Source organism: Dendronephthya gigantea, unplaced genomic scaffold (genome assembly GCF_004324835.1).
Source record: "Dendronephthya gigantea isolate DGI-Jeju-01 unplaced genomic scaffold, DenGig_1.0 000029F, whole genome shotgun sequence".
In the NCBI taxonomy this organism is placed as follows: Eukaryota; Metazoa; Cnidaria; class Anthozoa; order Malacalcyonacea; family Nephtheidae; genus Dendronephthya; species Dendronephthya gigantea.
Window position 1 is genome coordinate 1,317,908 of NW_021163039.1, and position 15,151 is coordinate 1,333,058.

General features: G+C 40.5%; 2 protein-coding genes across 4 annotated transcripts in view; one reads left to right on the forward strand and one right to left on the reverse strand.

Moving 5' to 3' along the window:
• Positions 1-15,151, reverse strand: part of LOC114524000 (protein sidekick-2-like) — a 38,974-nt gene that overhangs the window by 20,696 nt on the left and 3,127 nt on the right. The window contains exons 1-4 of one of the 3 annotated variants that reach the window (XM_028545097.1): positions 12,037-14,141; positions 11,358-11,563; positions 3,877-3,977; positions 1,591-1,792 (exon numbers count right to left, since the gene is read on the reverse strand). In XM_028545097.1, coding sequence (XP_028400898.1) covers positions 1,591-1,651 — 61 coding nt within the window. In that variant the 5' untranslated portion in view covers positions 1,652-1,792; positions 3,877-3,977; positions 11,358-11,563; positions 12,037-14,141. Of the gene's footprint in view, positions 1-1,590; positions 1,793-3,876; positions 3,978-11,357; positions 11,564-12,036; positions 14,142-15,151 lie in introns of those variants that run through there. The other 2 variants (XM_028545095.1, XM_028545096.1) reach the window with 2 other exon arrangements.
• Positions 7,620-10,534, forward strand: LOC114523938 (NACHT, LRR and PYD domains-containing protein 3-like). The gene has a single exon (XM_028545004.1). The coding sequence runs from the start codon at positions 7,620-7,622 to the stop codon at positions 10,116-10,118; it is 2,499 nt and encodes an 832-aa protein (XP_028400805.1). The 3' UTR covers positions 10,119-10,534.

Sequence of the window (15,151 nt, forward strand, 5' to 3'; positions counted from 1 at the left end):
GACATTACTTCATGCGGAATTCCTACACTTTTAGAATTTCTCAGCAGCGAAGTTTGTAACCAGCTTACACAACTTAATCTTCGTGGGAATCATATAGGTGATGAGGGCGTTCGTTTTCTTTGTAGCGGAATTCGAGAAAGGCGGTTGAAACTTGAGAAGTTAGATCTATCCGGATGTTCTCTAACCAATAAAAGCATACCCTGGCTGGTAGAGCTTCTCAGTGATGAACACTTTCAAATAACTGATTTAATCATCGCTAGTAATTTAATCGGTGATAAAGGAATGGAGATGTTGTGTGAAGTTTTCAGACAAGAAACATGTAAGATTACTACGTTGAATGTTAGCTCGTATTATATAACAGAAAAAAGCATGGTTGCCTTGGGTGATGCTGTAAATGAAGGAAAATGTGGACTAAAGATATTGAAACTTAGCAATAATAAGATAGGAGATGAAGGTATGCGGATCTTGTGCAGTGTTCTTGAACAAGGAACATTTCCTCTCACCAGTTTGCACGTTTCCAGTTGTTCGTTAACAGACGAATGCATGCCGAGCTTGTGCCAGGCTCTCGGAGATGAACGATGTAAGCTCACTAAGTTGGATGTAAGTGACAATGGAATCACAGACAAACATTTATCATTACTCTCAGACACTCTGAAACTTCAGAATTGTTGTCTTGAATATTTATATATTGCATGTGTTATTACTAAAGTGGGTAAGAAGATCCTTAATGAAACCATACAATCTGATATTTGTAGAGAACGAGGTTTATGCATTTGTTATTAAAGACAATTGTGAGACTGTTTATAACACATATTAAGATGAAGTAACGTTTCATCGGAGATCATGACTTTGGTTGAGCCTCAAAGAAGTCGGAGATAATTATATATTTTATCAGATAAGGTTGGAAATTTGTAGGAATCATTTGTAATTAATTTAGATATTATTGGACAACATGATGAATTAACAAGGTTTTCATTACTAAAAGTTTAAACGGTTGTTAAAAATGCAAATGGTTTTTTAATCCCGGAGTTCGGTTTATGTTCGTACGAACTGACAAATATATCGTCATATATTTGGCTTTGCCACAATTTCACCCTGCATGTATAGTTTACAGAATTATTTAGTAAAACTAACGGAATAACAAAGAAACCCCGCGACTTCAAGTTTTCGCAATAAAAACAAATTTCGAAATTTTAGGAAAACTTTTCGTGCCAATTGTTGATGTTGCAAAGACTTACATGCATCAATAGGCATATTCCGAGATTGGACTGACTGGATTCTGGTCACAAAATCCTTCTTTTGGAGTATGATATTTAGTCAATCCACTACAATAGGCTATCATTCATCGCCTACTAGTAGCGTAGCCAGGCGGAAGGCGCGATTCGGGATAGTTTATTATGGAAGCGCTTCAGTTGGTAAAACCGAGTACGTAGTTCGTGGCTGAATTGTCTTTTCATTTCAATGATTTGTTTCCTGAGCAGTGTGATAATCCCCGGCAGTTTTTTACGCCGGAACCCGGGATAATAAACCCCGTCTACTCTTTTAAACTCTTCAAAACTGGAAAATCAAAAGGAAACTTTAAAATCTTACCTTCGTCAGCAAAGATTCCTCTCGACGTAGAAAACAGCTGCAGAATAAGAAACAAAAACATTTTCTAACCCTTCATGGCGTCGATGTTGATTCATAAAAACAGCTGGATTCGTATGTGACTGGCTTGGAAACACGATTTGACTGGAGTTGAGTTGATCTTCACACTTGAGCCTATGACGTCATAATCGCGGGTTATGACGTTCTGAATTAATTGGAACACAAACAATTAGCACTTAAATTATATTTTTATTCCATAATTTCGTATGTGAGGTCTGACGGTTGCAGAAAGAAATGATTCTCTCACTCTCAGTCAACAATGGTTCAGCAGGTTAAAAAACCTGACGGTTTATCATACTAAACAAATACATTTAATCACCAGGGGCAGGTTGTATGAAAGCCAGATAGCATAGTGTTTTTTCAATCGCTTTAAAATCGTCCGTTGTTGGCTAAATTTTGATTAAATCTTAGTTTTCCTAAATTGAGGAGGGATCCTCTTTAATAATTGTTGCTTCCAAAGCTGAAATTTGATTGCTTTTCAAGCATTTTTAGAAAGGTTGAAAAAATCACTATTCGATGGATAGCGCTATCCAACCTTCGTACAACAGGGCCCACATATAAACGAGGATTTTTAGCAGAAATATCTGACCTCCCCCCGGCAAATTTCGGACGGAATACAGTGATATTGATGATAAATACGGTCGAGACAAATTTGGCAATTCTCGCTAAAAATCATCTCTTTTTCAGATGGTTTTTATTAGACATGCATTAACACTATACGGCAAAGTGTCCCGGCTTTTTGTACGAGGTTCTGGTTTTGGATAGGTGTTGATATTAGAAGCAGTTTATAATGAAGGCGCATCAGTATTAAAGAGCTGACTGTGTTAGAAAAGTGTTGTTACTATAGCGATACCTCTTCATATTTAAGTATCAGTATTCGAGTCCTTCATATTAGGGAGTTGTCCATAGTAAAACTGCGTCGTATTAGGGAGTTCTTTTTACCAGGACATTGTCCATTTTAAAGAGTTTTTACATTAGGGACAGGAGCACCGGAAGAACTGGGGCATAAGGAGGGAAGGGGGTATGGCAGTTGAAAGTTCTGCTCCACACTGTTGCTAAGGTAAAAGGAATATGCTCTTTTCTCAAGTTCTATCCCACGCTGCCCTAAACAGCTTCCGACGACCCTGACTTGGGAGATCATTATCCCGAGCCGGTGCGAAGCACCGGGCGGGGGTACTAATTCCGCCCGGAGATTTTGATTACGCCCGGGAATGCAAATGCGAAATGAAAGTTGTCCGCCATTATGTCATGGACGTTGGGGTTTTTGTAAGTTATGCGCATGCGTGAGTTTAAGACGAGTTAAAACTGGTAACCAGCAAACATTTGCAAGCGTGCGATTGGCGAAATTAAAATCTTGGTTCGCGTCAGCATAACTGATATTTTGAATTATAAAACTTTTTAAAAAATATTTTTCATTTGGATGGTTTTGAAAATATACGGAAAAATTCACTCGTAAAAATGATTAAAATGTAAAGTAGATGATGCTTTCGGACAGAAAAACTTTGATTCAAATAGATGGTGAAAAATCTACGATTTTAAAGCATTCTTGGAGTGTTTTTGAACAGGTAAATAGCTAGATTTTGTATTTTAAAGCATACAAGTATTTCGTAAATTTAACTTGTAGATTAATCAACAAACGTACGACACCTCTTTGAATTTATTCGTCAATTTCGTTAAAATGATTTTGATTGGAGAAGCATTTATTTTTAAAGGTCAATCTGTTTAAAAAGGAATTGAAATTTCGCTAAAAATTGTAGTATTTAAAACTATTCGTGGTACAATTAATGAATTACGATTATAGTTGAATCAATGTGATAGCTCGAGAGTCGACTTTATAATTGTACCCAGATATAGCATTTTACTTATACGACTTCGATCATTCAGCAGAAACGAGTATTATAGAATTTCAGTGATGGAAATATAAGTTTATTGCTTCAGGCGAGGGGACTTTGCATGCAATGTATTTCTAGTTAGATAGTACTTAATTCTAAGGCATGCCTTTAACACTACTGCAACGTGTCCCAGCTTTTGTTTCGTGAGAGGTACCGATACTAAAGAACTGCCAAGGGAGCCATTTTAAAATTTTTCTTCAAATTTGGGAGGTCATTTTTAGATGATTCCTAATACTAAGTTGTTCTTACAAGAAAGGCGATCTCATTTTGTGTGCACGAGGTTCTTCAGAATTATTGTGTACGACATCGGTGAAGACAGTTTCGGTCGGTGACGTACCTTTTGGTTCTACTCCGCATGTCACGGCATCGTCATCATTGAGTTCAGAATCACCAGAATCTGCCTGAATCACGGCGGCTGTTTCAGTTTCAGACGACTCGCTGTAAAGTCGAAGGAGATGAATGTTTGATAAGAATGCGTGGCGAGAGTAAGCAGTTCTTATATTTTTCTACCATCTAACTTGCTATTGAACGAGATGCAGAAAAAGAGCCAAAGCTGTACCCAATTATCCTATCTCAAACCCCTCTCATCCACTATCAATCCTATCATCCTCTCATCCTCATCACCTACACCTCATTCTGTCTCCTGTCTTCCGCCGCCTATTTCCTACTCCAGTCTGATGCACACTGTTTCCTGTCCCCAACTTCTCTTTGTCACTACTCCCAACTATGTCAAGTTGTTTACAATAACAACATAATTTCGTTTCTCTCTCGTCGTTTTTTTGCTCTTTGTAATGCAAGCTTCAGTCTTCTAGTCCCAAACAAAAGAAAAACTCAAATTAACGTCAAATTGATGTCAAATACAAACCGTTTGTATTTGACGTTAATTTGAGTTTTTTTTTATTTGAAAATATTGGAAATATTGAGCAAATTCAAATGACGTCATAGTATGACGCCATAGCATGACGTCATTTGCATGGGCTCAATATTCCCAGATAAAACTAGTCAACTGGAACGATAACTCCTGACATCCCTATTTAGCTTGAAGCCAAAATAGTTTTTCTGAGTTTTGAGACGAATACTTGACACCAGATGTTGGGCTTTGTGTCAAATTAAAACTATTGAAAAGTTACATTTGGTGTGGAATTTTCAAGACCTAAATCTCGAAATTTCTACACGAAATATAACTTTTTAATAGCTTTAAATGTATTTATTATTAAATAATAAAGGAAGTTAATGTTATACGGGTCTTCGTATCGTAGTGTCGCGGGTCCTAGGACGCTTGTCCGGTCGGCTACTTGCCCCCTCCGGTGAGTACAAATATGAGCCCAGTTTGCCTGATCGAGTTGTTAGTTGCTTGCGTGACCCATCCCGCCCCTTTCCCTAACGACTTCACGCGATGTTGTGAACTCTACGGGAGAAGCGTCTTATTAATCTCGCTGGGGTTTGTTTTTTTTTTTGTTAGTTTGTTTTGCAGGATTAAGCACAGTTCTTTTCACACCCGTTTTGGTCGTGGAATGGGTGTTTGGGGTAAAGGTAAATTCATTAATGATCGCCACATTTACAGGTATTTTTTTTTGTTTTGTGTGTGTGTGTACTTTGATGTTCGTATCGTTTATTCCACGGTTTCACTTCAGTGACTCACGTGTGACAGTTGATCACGGGATGGAGGAGGTACCGTTAAAATAGCATGGTTCGTTGAGTTATTATCTGCACCGAAAACAGCAAACTCAAAAGAAACACCGTTTCACCCCTAGCTCGACCGTTTCGCTCGGATACCGTCTCCATCCCTACCGATCGGCAGCGGGCAAAAATATAGTGTAAGAGCTGGTGTGCTATCGTACTGATGTGAGCCTTAGGATCCGTTAGAACGTTAATTTCATGTACGGCTCAACATTTTGCGTCAAGTATTTCAGCTCATAACTCAGAAAAAGTAAAAAGCACTGGCTTCAATTTCCCCCGAGTTATCGTTCCAGTTTGTTTACAGTTCAATGGATAAAACACACTAAAATTAGTAAAATTTAGCTGGATTGGAAACATCTAGCGTAGAAATATCAGCCTTTTTAATACTTTGTATTGTGCGAATACCCAAAGTTAGGCAATAATTTCATGTTCAGGAGATTTTTTGATATCGGCCTGTATATTTGAGTGGAAAATGAGAGAAATCTCGAGGAAAACTGTTCGATCTGATATTTTGTATTTGGGTGCGTTGAAATTTCAGTGAAGTTCACTACGAAAGACGTGATTCAGCTGATCTGAGATCATAACAGAGGTCATAAAGCGTCTCGACAAAACTGTCATGTTCCTGGTGTTACTTGCTTCTATTCTTCCAACTAATAGTACAAAGGGTGAAAAATTTTAATTCTAATTTACAGTTGGGAAAAAATAAACGTGTTTTCACATAAATATCATAAAATTACTTGATATTTTCGAGTGTCGAAGTCATATGCAATGAAGGAAATGATAATTCAGTTTTGTCCAAGATCTGGCTTCTGATTGGTTGATTTTTATACCCAGATCAGCTGGATATCTTTCGAAAAAAACAAAGTGGCGGATTGTTGATGTTTTAAAGAATCACAACATAGGCAGCCTAAATTTATGTAATTCGAACTCGACATTGTAATAACACTATTTTGACAAATTACCGAACAATTTGTTGCATTGTAATAATAACTATGTTGGCGAAAAATTTGTCGCATTGTAATAATACTATGTTGGCGAAAAATTCGTCACGTAATAAAACTAACGAGATTCACTAGTGGATCATTACTGCCGGTCGGAACAATGAGAAAAATAATTGGCCGCGCACCTAGGATGATTGAAAATGACCAATGGGGCCTTTAATTTCTGCCATCTTTGGTTTCACTTTCAGCAATCAAGATCCCACTCCACGTATATATGGAGTTCATCGGTGGCCAATCCAAGAACCCCCGCGCGAAATGTGAATTAACAACTCATTTCTGGAACTGATATTTTCTTTGTGTAATTGCGGAACAGGAATTTAAAGAATTACTTCTTTTTGCATATTGCGAGAGACGATATTGTTTAGGCACGAGGTTGGGTATTGTTTTGCTCAGTGATTTATTTTAAAAAAACACTTTACGTCGAGAGAGACGCGACAGTGTGGGCTAAGATTTATATCGTGAAGTAAATATTCTTATTTCTTTCAAGATGATGGATGGTATTAAAGAACACCTAATACCGAAGAGATTTAGCATCTTATCCTACATATGTGTGATCATTCATTTTTTCTGTGGATTGATCTTTACAGCAATTGCCAGGGAATTTAGACTCAGCGAGATGCAAAAGTTCAGTTGTGCTGTTGACACAAAACATGCAACGCACAAAATTTATGCCGAGAAAACGTGTTTCTCATTCTACGACGACAAGTACAACTCTCCCGTGAAATTATTTGCTTTTGTTTTGTCCAATTTTGGTTCTGTTGTTGTTGTGAGTGTCGTTTATTCGCTTGCTGTTGGCAATCGTATCAAACAAGCAGAAAGACTCTCAAGCGGAAGTGATGAACCTCAAACAGTCGCGAGAGGGAACAATGAACAAGGTAGAAAAACCTTTTATGTTTTCAATTTCTATTTGTTCCACCTTGTGGCTCGTTCAATTCTCTGTACATTATTCACAATCCTACAGCATACTGTATTGTATCCGAGTGGATTTGATACACAATTCAGTTGTAAATACCCTAAATTGAGTTCAACGCACTCAAACACGACTACAACAAAGAATACAAGCGGCGACAAGCTATCTAGTGTAAGATGTACCAATTCAGCTGCCCGCGATAAAGAATCTTTGTTGATAACTTTGTCTGTATGTAATGGTATTTTTTGTATAATTGCCCTGGCAGAAGTTATTTATCTACTAGTGAAGCGATTTTCCCGTTCCATTCCTCCAGCCTGGTCAAGTGATTTGCAATTTATCATTGAGTATTTTCTTCGACTGCAAAACTTATCTGATAAAGTTGCCTTAATTTGCATAAAAAATTGCTGTGACGTTTACAAGGAAAAGGTTTTACAGCTAGGCCTCACACAGGACATAAATTATGGTTCAAAGCATACACCTTTGGACGACATGTTCATAGACCTTGTTATCCATACTGAACAAGCCCCACACAAGTTTTCAAAGGGAATGGATAGGCATGAGATCTATGATGTTTATACGAAAGTTCCAGAATTTTCAATACTCCTGAAAGAGATTAAGGAATTATTTTGTCCAAAGCAGGATACTAAAAACAAAATCCCTTCTACCATTTTGTTGATCGGACGTCCCGGAATTGGAAAAACTGTTCTGACCAGAAAAATCATGCGAGATTGGGCAAAAGGAGATGATGAAATTTATCATGATAAAATCGCATTTTACTTCAAATTCAGATGGTTCAATCTATCCGAAATAGAACATGTAACACTTAAGAAATTTCTTCAGTTTGGAACAGAGCTGCAGAATGAAAATGAATTTGAAAGTATTTTTAAAGAAATTTGGGAAAACCCACAAAATGCTACTTTCATTTTTGACGGTTTCGATGAATTTGGTGCAAACCATGAAGGTTTTCAGAAAATTCTAGATCAGTCAAGAATGTTTCCCAATGACGATGTTTCTTGTTCCATGTCTGCAATGATTCTGTTTGTCAAAATCTTGTCTGGCGACATGTTACCAGGGGCAACAGTCTTGGTGACCAGCAGGCCAACTGTGAATGATGTTTTGTGCAAAATGAAATTTGACAGAACTGCTGAGATTATTGGGTTCACATCAGATAAAATTGAACAGTATGTTAAACAGTTTTGTGCTAATCATAACAGGTGTGATCTAGAAGCAACGATATTGGGTCACATGAAATCATCATCTGAACTGATGAATTTATGCTACATTCCAGTGAATTGTTTTATTGTTTGTGTTTCTCTTTTCGAATGTCTCATTGACTCAGAGGGTGATATTGGTGCTCTACCAACTACTTTGACTGAACTGTACGAGCTGGCCTTAGTCTACTTCAATAAGCATCATGACCGAAATCAAAGCAAAGAAGTTTTAAAGCAACTTCAACAGTTGGCTTACAATGGTATGAAAAATGATGAACTGATTTTCAATGGAGAGCTAGTTGATGAGAAAATGAAAGCGTCTGGATTATTAAATTCTTTACCTAATCCAATTTTTCAAATTCAAACACAAGCTTGCTTCATTCATTTAACTATACAAGAATTTCTCGCAGCGAAGCATATAGTGGAAACAAAAACACCTGAAGAATTAAAAGAATTTATAACTTCCCATTTCAAGCATGGCAGATGGCATCTGGTGCTTCAATTTCTAGCTGGAGTATTGGGAGTGAATAAGGAGTCCGATGACTTTCGTCTGTACAGAAGCTGTGTGTTGTCGTTCAAGAAATATCTTGCAATTGAAGGCACTACGTACAACATTGAAGCAAATATTTTGGTGATGAAATGCTTGAGAGAAGCGCAGGATGAAGATGTTGCTAAAGAAATTGCTGCAAACTCTGCTTTGAAAGATGTGACTGAGATATGGTGTTCTGGTTGTGTTATAAGACGTCTCTCCCCAAGCGATGTGGCAGCAATGACGTTCATTTGCAAACACTTGAACTTTTTAAATTGTTTAAGCATTGCAGGCGTATCCCGTGCTTGTGTGATGGAAGCTTTTAAATTGCTGCATGGAAGATGCTTAAAGTCACTGAGTGTGCGGGATTGTAATCTTCACGACATGGGTGTGAGGCGTTGTGCTACTGCGTTGACATCTGAATGTCAGCTGAATCACAGTCATTCGAAACTTACCAAGTTATGTTTGTCTCACAACAGTATTAGTGATGCCGGAGTGGCGTATCTGAACGAGTTTCCCCAAAATAGCCATAAAGTCTGTTTGGAGGATTTAGACCTGTCGATTAATCACATTACTTCATGCGGAATTCCTACACTTTTAGAATTTCTCAGCGTCGAAGTTTGTAACCAGCTTACAGAACTTAATCTTGGTGGGAATGATATAGGTGATGAGGGCGTTCATTTTCTTTGTAGCGGAATTCGAGAAAGGCGGCTGAAACTTGAGAAGTTAAATCTATCTAAACATTCTCTCCCCAATGAAAGCATATTCTGGCTGGTAGAGCTTCTCAGTGACGAACACTGTCAAATAACTGACTTAAACATCAGTGATAATAATTTAAGTAATAAAGGAATGGCAATGTTGTGTGAAGTTTTCGGACAACAGACGTGTAAGGTTACTACGTTGAATCTTAGCTCATGTTCTTTAACAGAAAAAAGCATGGTTGCCTTGGGTGATGCTGTCAATGAAGGAAAATGTGGACTAAAGGACTTGACACTTAGCAATAATAAGATAGGAGATGAAGGTATGCGGATCTTGTGCAGTGTTCTTGAACAAGAAGAATGCCCTCTCATCAGTTTGAACGTTTCCCATTGTTCGTTAACAGACGAATGCATGCCGAGCTTGTGCCAGGCTCTCGGAGACAAGCGATGTAAACTCACTAAGTTGGATGTAAACAACAATGGAATCACAGATAAACATTTATCATTACTCTCAGAAACTCTGAAACTTCAGAATTGTTGTCTTGCATGAATGTTTATATATTGTATGTGTTACTACTAAAGTGGGTAAGAAGATCCTTAATGAAACCATACAATCAAACTGTAGAGAACGAGGTTTATACATTATGTATTAAAAACAATTGTGACACTGTTTATAACACATATTAAGATGTAGTAACGTTTCTTATAAAATAACATGTATATAACGCGTGTTCTGATTGGTTGAAGCCCGTGTTTGGATCAGGCCATCCAAACACGGAAACCATTAAGTAATTGTATAATCGCGGAGATCATAACTTTGGTTGAGGCCGTTGAGCCTCAAAGAAGTCACATATAATTATACATTTTATCAGATAAGGTTGGAAATTTGTAGGAATAATTTGTAATTAATTTAGATATTATTGGACAACATGATGAATTAACAAGGTTTTCATTACTAAAAGTTTAAACGGTTGTTAAAAATGCAAATGGTTTTTTAATCTCGGAGTTAGGTTTATGTCCGTACGAACTGACAAACATATCGTCATATGTTTGGCTTTGCCACAATTTCACCCTGCATCAGTATAGTTTACAGAATTCAGCTTTGATAGCTAATAAATTTGATTTCTTATTTCTTTCTTTAACGAACCGTGTTGACACATTCTAAACAGGAAGAGGTCTGTTGCTGGTCACAGGAAAGTTTTCCAGAACATTTTAGGCAGTTGCCCAACCAAATTTGATTCGGACTGTCAGCGCTGTGTCATTAGGCAACTGACCAACAATTAGACAACGAAGCCCAGTTAACCATTCGTTCAAATATAACGAGTTGTCTAATTGTTTTATTAAAAAATAACGGAATACAAAGAAACCCCGCGACTTCAAGTTTTCGCAATAAAAACAAAATTCGCAATTTTAAGAAAACTTTTCGTGCCAATTGTTCATGTCGCAAAGACTTACATGCATCAATAGGCATATTCCGAGAGTGGACTGACTTGATTCTGGTCACAATATCCTTCTTTTGGAGTATGATATTTAGTCAATCCACTACAATAGGCTATCATTAATCTTCCGCCAGGCAGAAGGCGCGATTCGGGATAGTTTATTATGGAAGCGCTTCAGTTGGTAAAACCGAGAACGCAGTTCGTGGCTGAATTGTCTTTTCATTTCAATTTCCAGAGCAGTGTGATAAACCCCGGCAGTTTCTTACCCCGGAACTCGGGAGAATAAAACCACGACTACTCTTCTAAACTCTTCAAAACTGAAATATCAAAAGGAAACTTTAAAATCTTACCTTCCTTTGCAAAGATTCCTCTGGACGTAGAAAACAGCTGCAGAATAAGAAACAAAAACATTTTCTAACTCTTCATGGCGTCCATGTTGATTCATAAAAACGACTGCATGGATTCGTATGTGACTGGCTTGGAAACACGATTTGACTGGAGTTGAGTTGATCTTCACACTTGAGTGTATGACGTCATAATTGCGGGTTATGACGTTCTGAATTTAATTAGAACACAAACAATTAGCGCTTTAATTGCATTTTTATCAGGGCGCTTATATAGTATATAAGCGCCCTGGGCCCAGTTGTTCGAAAGGCGTTTAGCTTAAACGGTGGATAAGCCAAAGTTAACGTTCTAACGGATCCTAAGGCTCACATCTGTACGATAGCACACCAGCTCTTACACTATATTTTTGCCCGCTGCCGATCGGTAGGGATGGAGACGGTATCCGAGCGAAACGGTCGGGCTAGGGGTGAAACGGTGTTTCTTTTGAGTTTGCTGTTTTCGGCGCAGATAATAACTCAACGAACCATGCTATTTTAACGGTACCTCCTCCATCCCGTGATCAACTGTCACACGTGAGTCACTGAAGTGAAACCGTGGAATAAACGATACGAACATCAAAGTACACACACACACAAAACAAAAAAAAAAAAAACCTGTAAATGTGGCGATCATTAATGAATTTACCTTTACCCCAAACACCCATTCCACGACCAAAACGGGTGTGAAAAGAACTGTGCTTAATCCTGCAAAACAAACTAACAAAAAAAACAAACAAACCCCAGCGAGATTAATAAGACGCTTCTCCCGTAGAGTTCACAACATCGCGTGAAGTCGTTAGGGAAAGGGGCGGGATGGGTCACGCAAGCAACTAACAACTCGATCAGGCAAACTGGGCTCATATTTGTACTCACCGGAGGGGGCAAGTAGCCGACCGGACAAGCGTCCTAGGACCCGCGACACTACGATACGAAGACCCGTATAACATTAACTTCCTTTATTATTTAATAATAAATACATTTAACGTTCTAACGGATCCTAAGGCTCACATCTGTACGATAGCACACCAGCTCTTACACTATATTTTTGCCCGCTGCCGATCGGTAGGGATGGAGACGGTATCCGAGCGAAACGGTCGGGCTAGGGGTGAAACGGTGTTTCTTTTGAGTTTGCTGTTTTCGGCGCAGATAATAACTCAACGAACCATGCTATTTTAACGGTACCTCCTCCAAGTATGTCTCCAAGCCAGATGAGGGGTTGGAGTTAGGTTACCGTTAACCTTCTCCACCAGTCTCCAACCCTACAGCAGCGGGGCAACGTTGAAAAATGACTGCAGCGATGTGCGAACGTAGCGAAGGTAAGCTTGGCTAGTCCAACGTCCAAGAGCTTGAATTAGATGATCCGGAATCCCAGCCGCAGCGGCGGAAGTAGCAGCCCCAATGCGAAAGCTGTGAGATGAGTAGTTCCCCAATTACAACGGCTCGCCTCAAGATTTTGCGAAGGAAAAAATTGACTTGTTGAGCAGTTAAGGGAAAGCCATCCGACCACAGGAATAAAGGACCAGGGCCGCTGCCACGCATATCGAGGTACGCCTGAAGCGCTAAGACAGAGCAGAGACGATTGCTTGAAGACCCGATGTACAGGACCTGTCCGACGCCAAGAGGATCAGTCTTAGAAAGCCAGAAAGCACGCAGACCAAAACATAACTGCATCGTAGACGCCAAGATCACCAACCGTCGACGAATGAATAACATCCAATAGATCGCGGGTTATGGGGCAGCGTAACGAGGAAACGCCAGACCGATAACGACGGATGCCCTGAAGCAGACGACGAAACCGTGGTTTCTCTTTCGTGGGATCCGGGAAGCCAAGGTCAATATGATAGGAACGGAAGCAGCTAGGTAAACATTAAAGGAAAAAACTCCGTATGGAGCCGAATAGGGTGGGTAGGTGAACGAAAAGCGCTTAGCAAATTAATCATACGCCGGAGGAACGTGCGACCGGGCGGAACAACTTTCGTAACGTGGTGAAGCGAGCCGATAACGGATTCTAACTCTCGACGAGTGCACCAAGACTTACGATTCCATTTTTTAAGAAGCTCTACGATGGCCACAAATTTTAGCGGATGGCAACCGAGCAGACTGGGTGAGAGAATTTAGTTCCACACCTAAAAAGACTAACGTAGTAGTAGGACCCTCGCACTTTGACGGATGGAGAGGCAAACCCAAACGGAGGAATAAGCACCTGGCGATGGCTACATTACTAGCGCACTCGGTGGAGTTGCCGGGGCCAAGGGTCAGGAAATCGTCGAGGTAGTGAAGGAGAAAACGAACGCGATATTAATTAGCTTTAAGAATCCATTCCACCATTTCGGCGACGGAGTTGAAGATAAATGAGGCGGAACGCAGACCAAACGGAAGAGCCAAATCGACGAAATATGACTCAGGCCACCACATGCCAAATAAGAAACGTTCGTCAGGACTGAGAGCGATGTTACGGTACGCACATTCTACGTCAAATTTGGCCATAAGAGCACCCGGACCAAGCTGTACAAACGAGCAATGGCATGATCGACGGAGATGTAAGTCAACGAGAAAGGATCCTTGGGGATGCCGTCATTAACGCTATGGCCTTCGGGTGACGACAAATCCTGAATGAGACGCCGTTTACCAGGCTGGCCTTTCTTTGGAATGACCCAAAACGGGCTGCACTGTAGATTAGGAAACGGTGGCGAGGCAAAAGGACCCACGACACGACCATGCGAAATTTCATTTGCCAAATATTTGTCGATAACATCGGATGTTGCAAGGCCGATTTCATGTTTCGGTGCGATGGTCGGTAAAGAGACTAGTGAAGGATCAAAACCCGACGGAAAGCCGTGAGCTATACCATCCAACACGTAGCGAACCATAGCTTGATTGGGATGGTTGATTAATTCCCGATGAAACTCGACGTATTGAAGCGGCGAAACGCGGGAGACCAACGGAAACAGGATGCGGGACTCCGGCAACGGTGGATCTACAGCACGAACGAAAGCACCTACAACGGAGCAGAAAAATAGCAAGAACAGCGAGCGGAAACGAACGGAGCGACCGGTGCGAACGGTACGAACGGTGCGACCAGTGCGATCGGTACGAACGGTGCGACCAGTGCGATCGGTGCGAACGGTACGAACGGAGCGACCAGTGCGAACGGTACGAACGGTGCGACCAATGCGATCGGTACGAACGGTGCGACCAGTGCGATCGGTGCGAACGGTACGAACGGAGCGACCAGTGCGAACGGTGCGAACCGGTCGCGACCGGTACGAACGGTGCGACGGTGCGACCAGTGCGATCGGTACGAACGGTGCGACCAGTGCGATCGGTGCGAACGGTACGAACGGAGCGACCAGTGCGAACGGTACGAACGGTGCGACCAGTGCGATCGGTGCGAACGGTACGAACAGTGCGCAACTAAATCACAAGTGAAGCTAGATAACTATTTTAATCAGCAAATTCATAACCGAACACGAATTACAAAAAAAAACTAAAATAGCGCACAGAACAATGTTAACGTCCGGAACAACGGGAACAAACGAACCGACCACTACGTATTAACTAACGACGCGAGGTGTCTGATGATAGACGCTACTTCGCGGGTTGCGAGCGAGATGGTGAACGAGGACAACGTGTAGACTGGTGGGCCACGCTACGACGATGGATTGCAGGACAACCCGGAAAATCACAGGCATGACGGAACCGACACCGGAGGAATTGCGATGAGCACCGACCAGCGTTCCAAGAGTGACAAATAATGGACG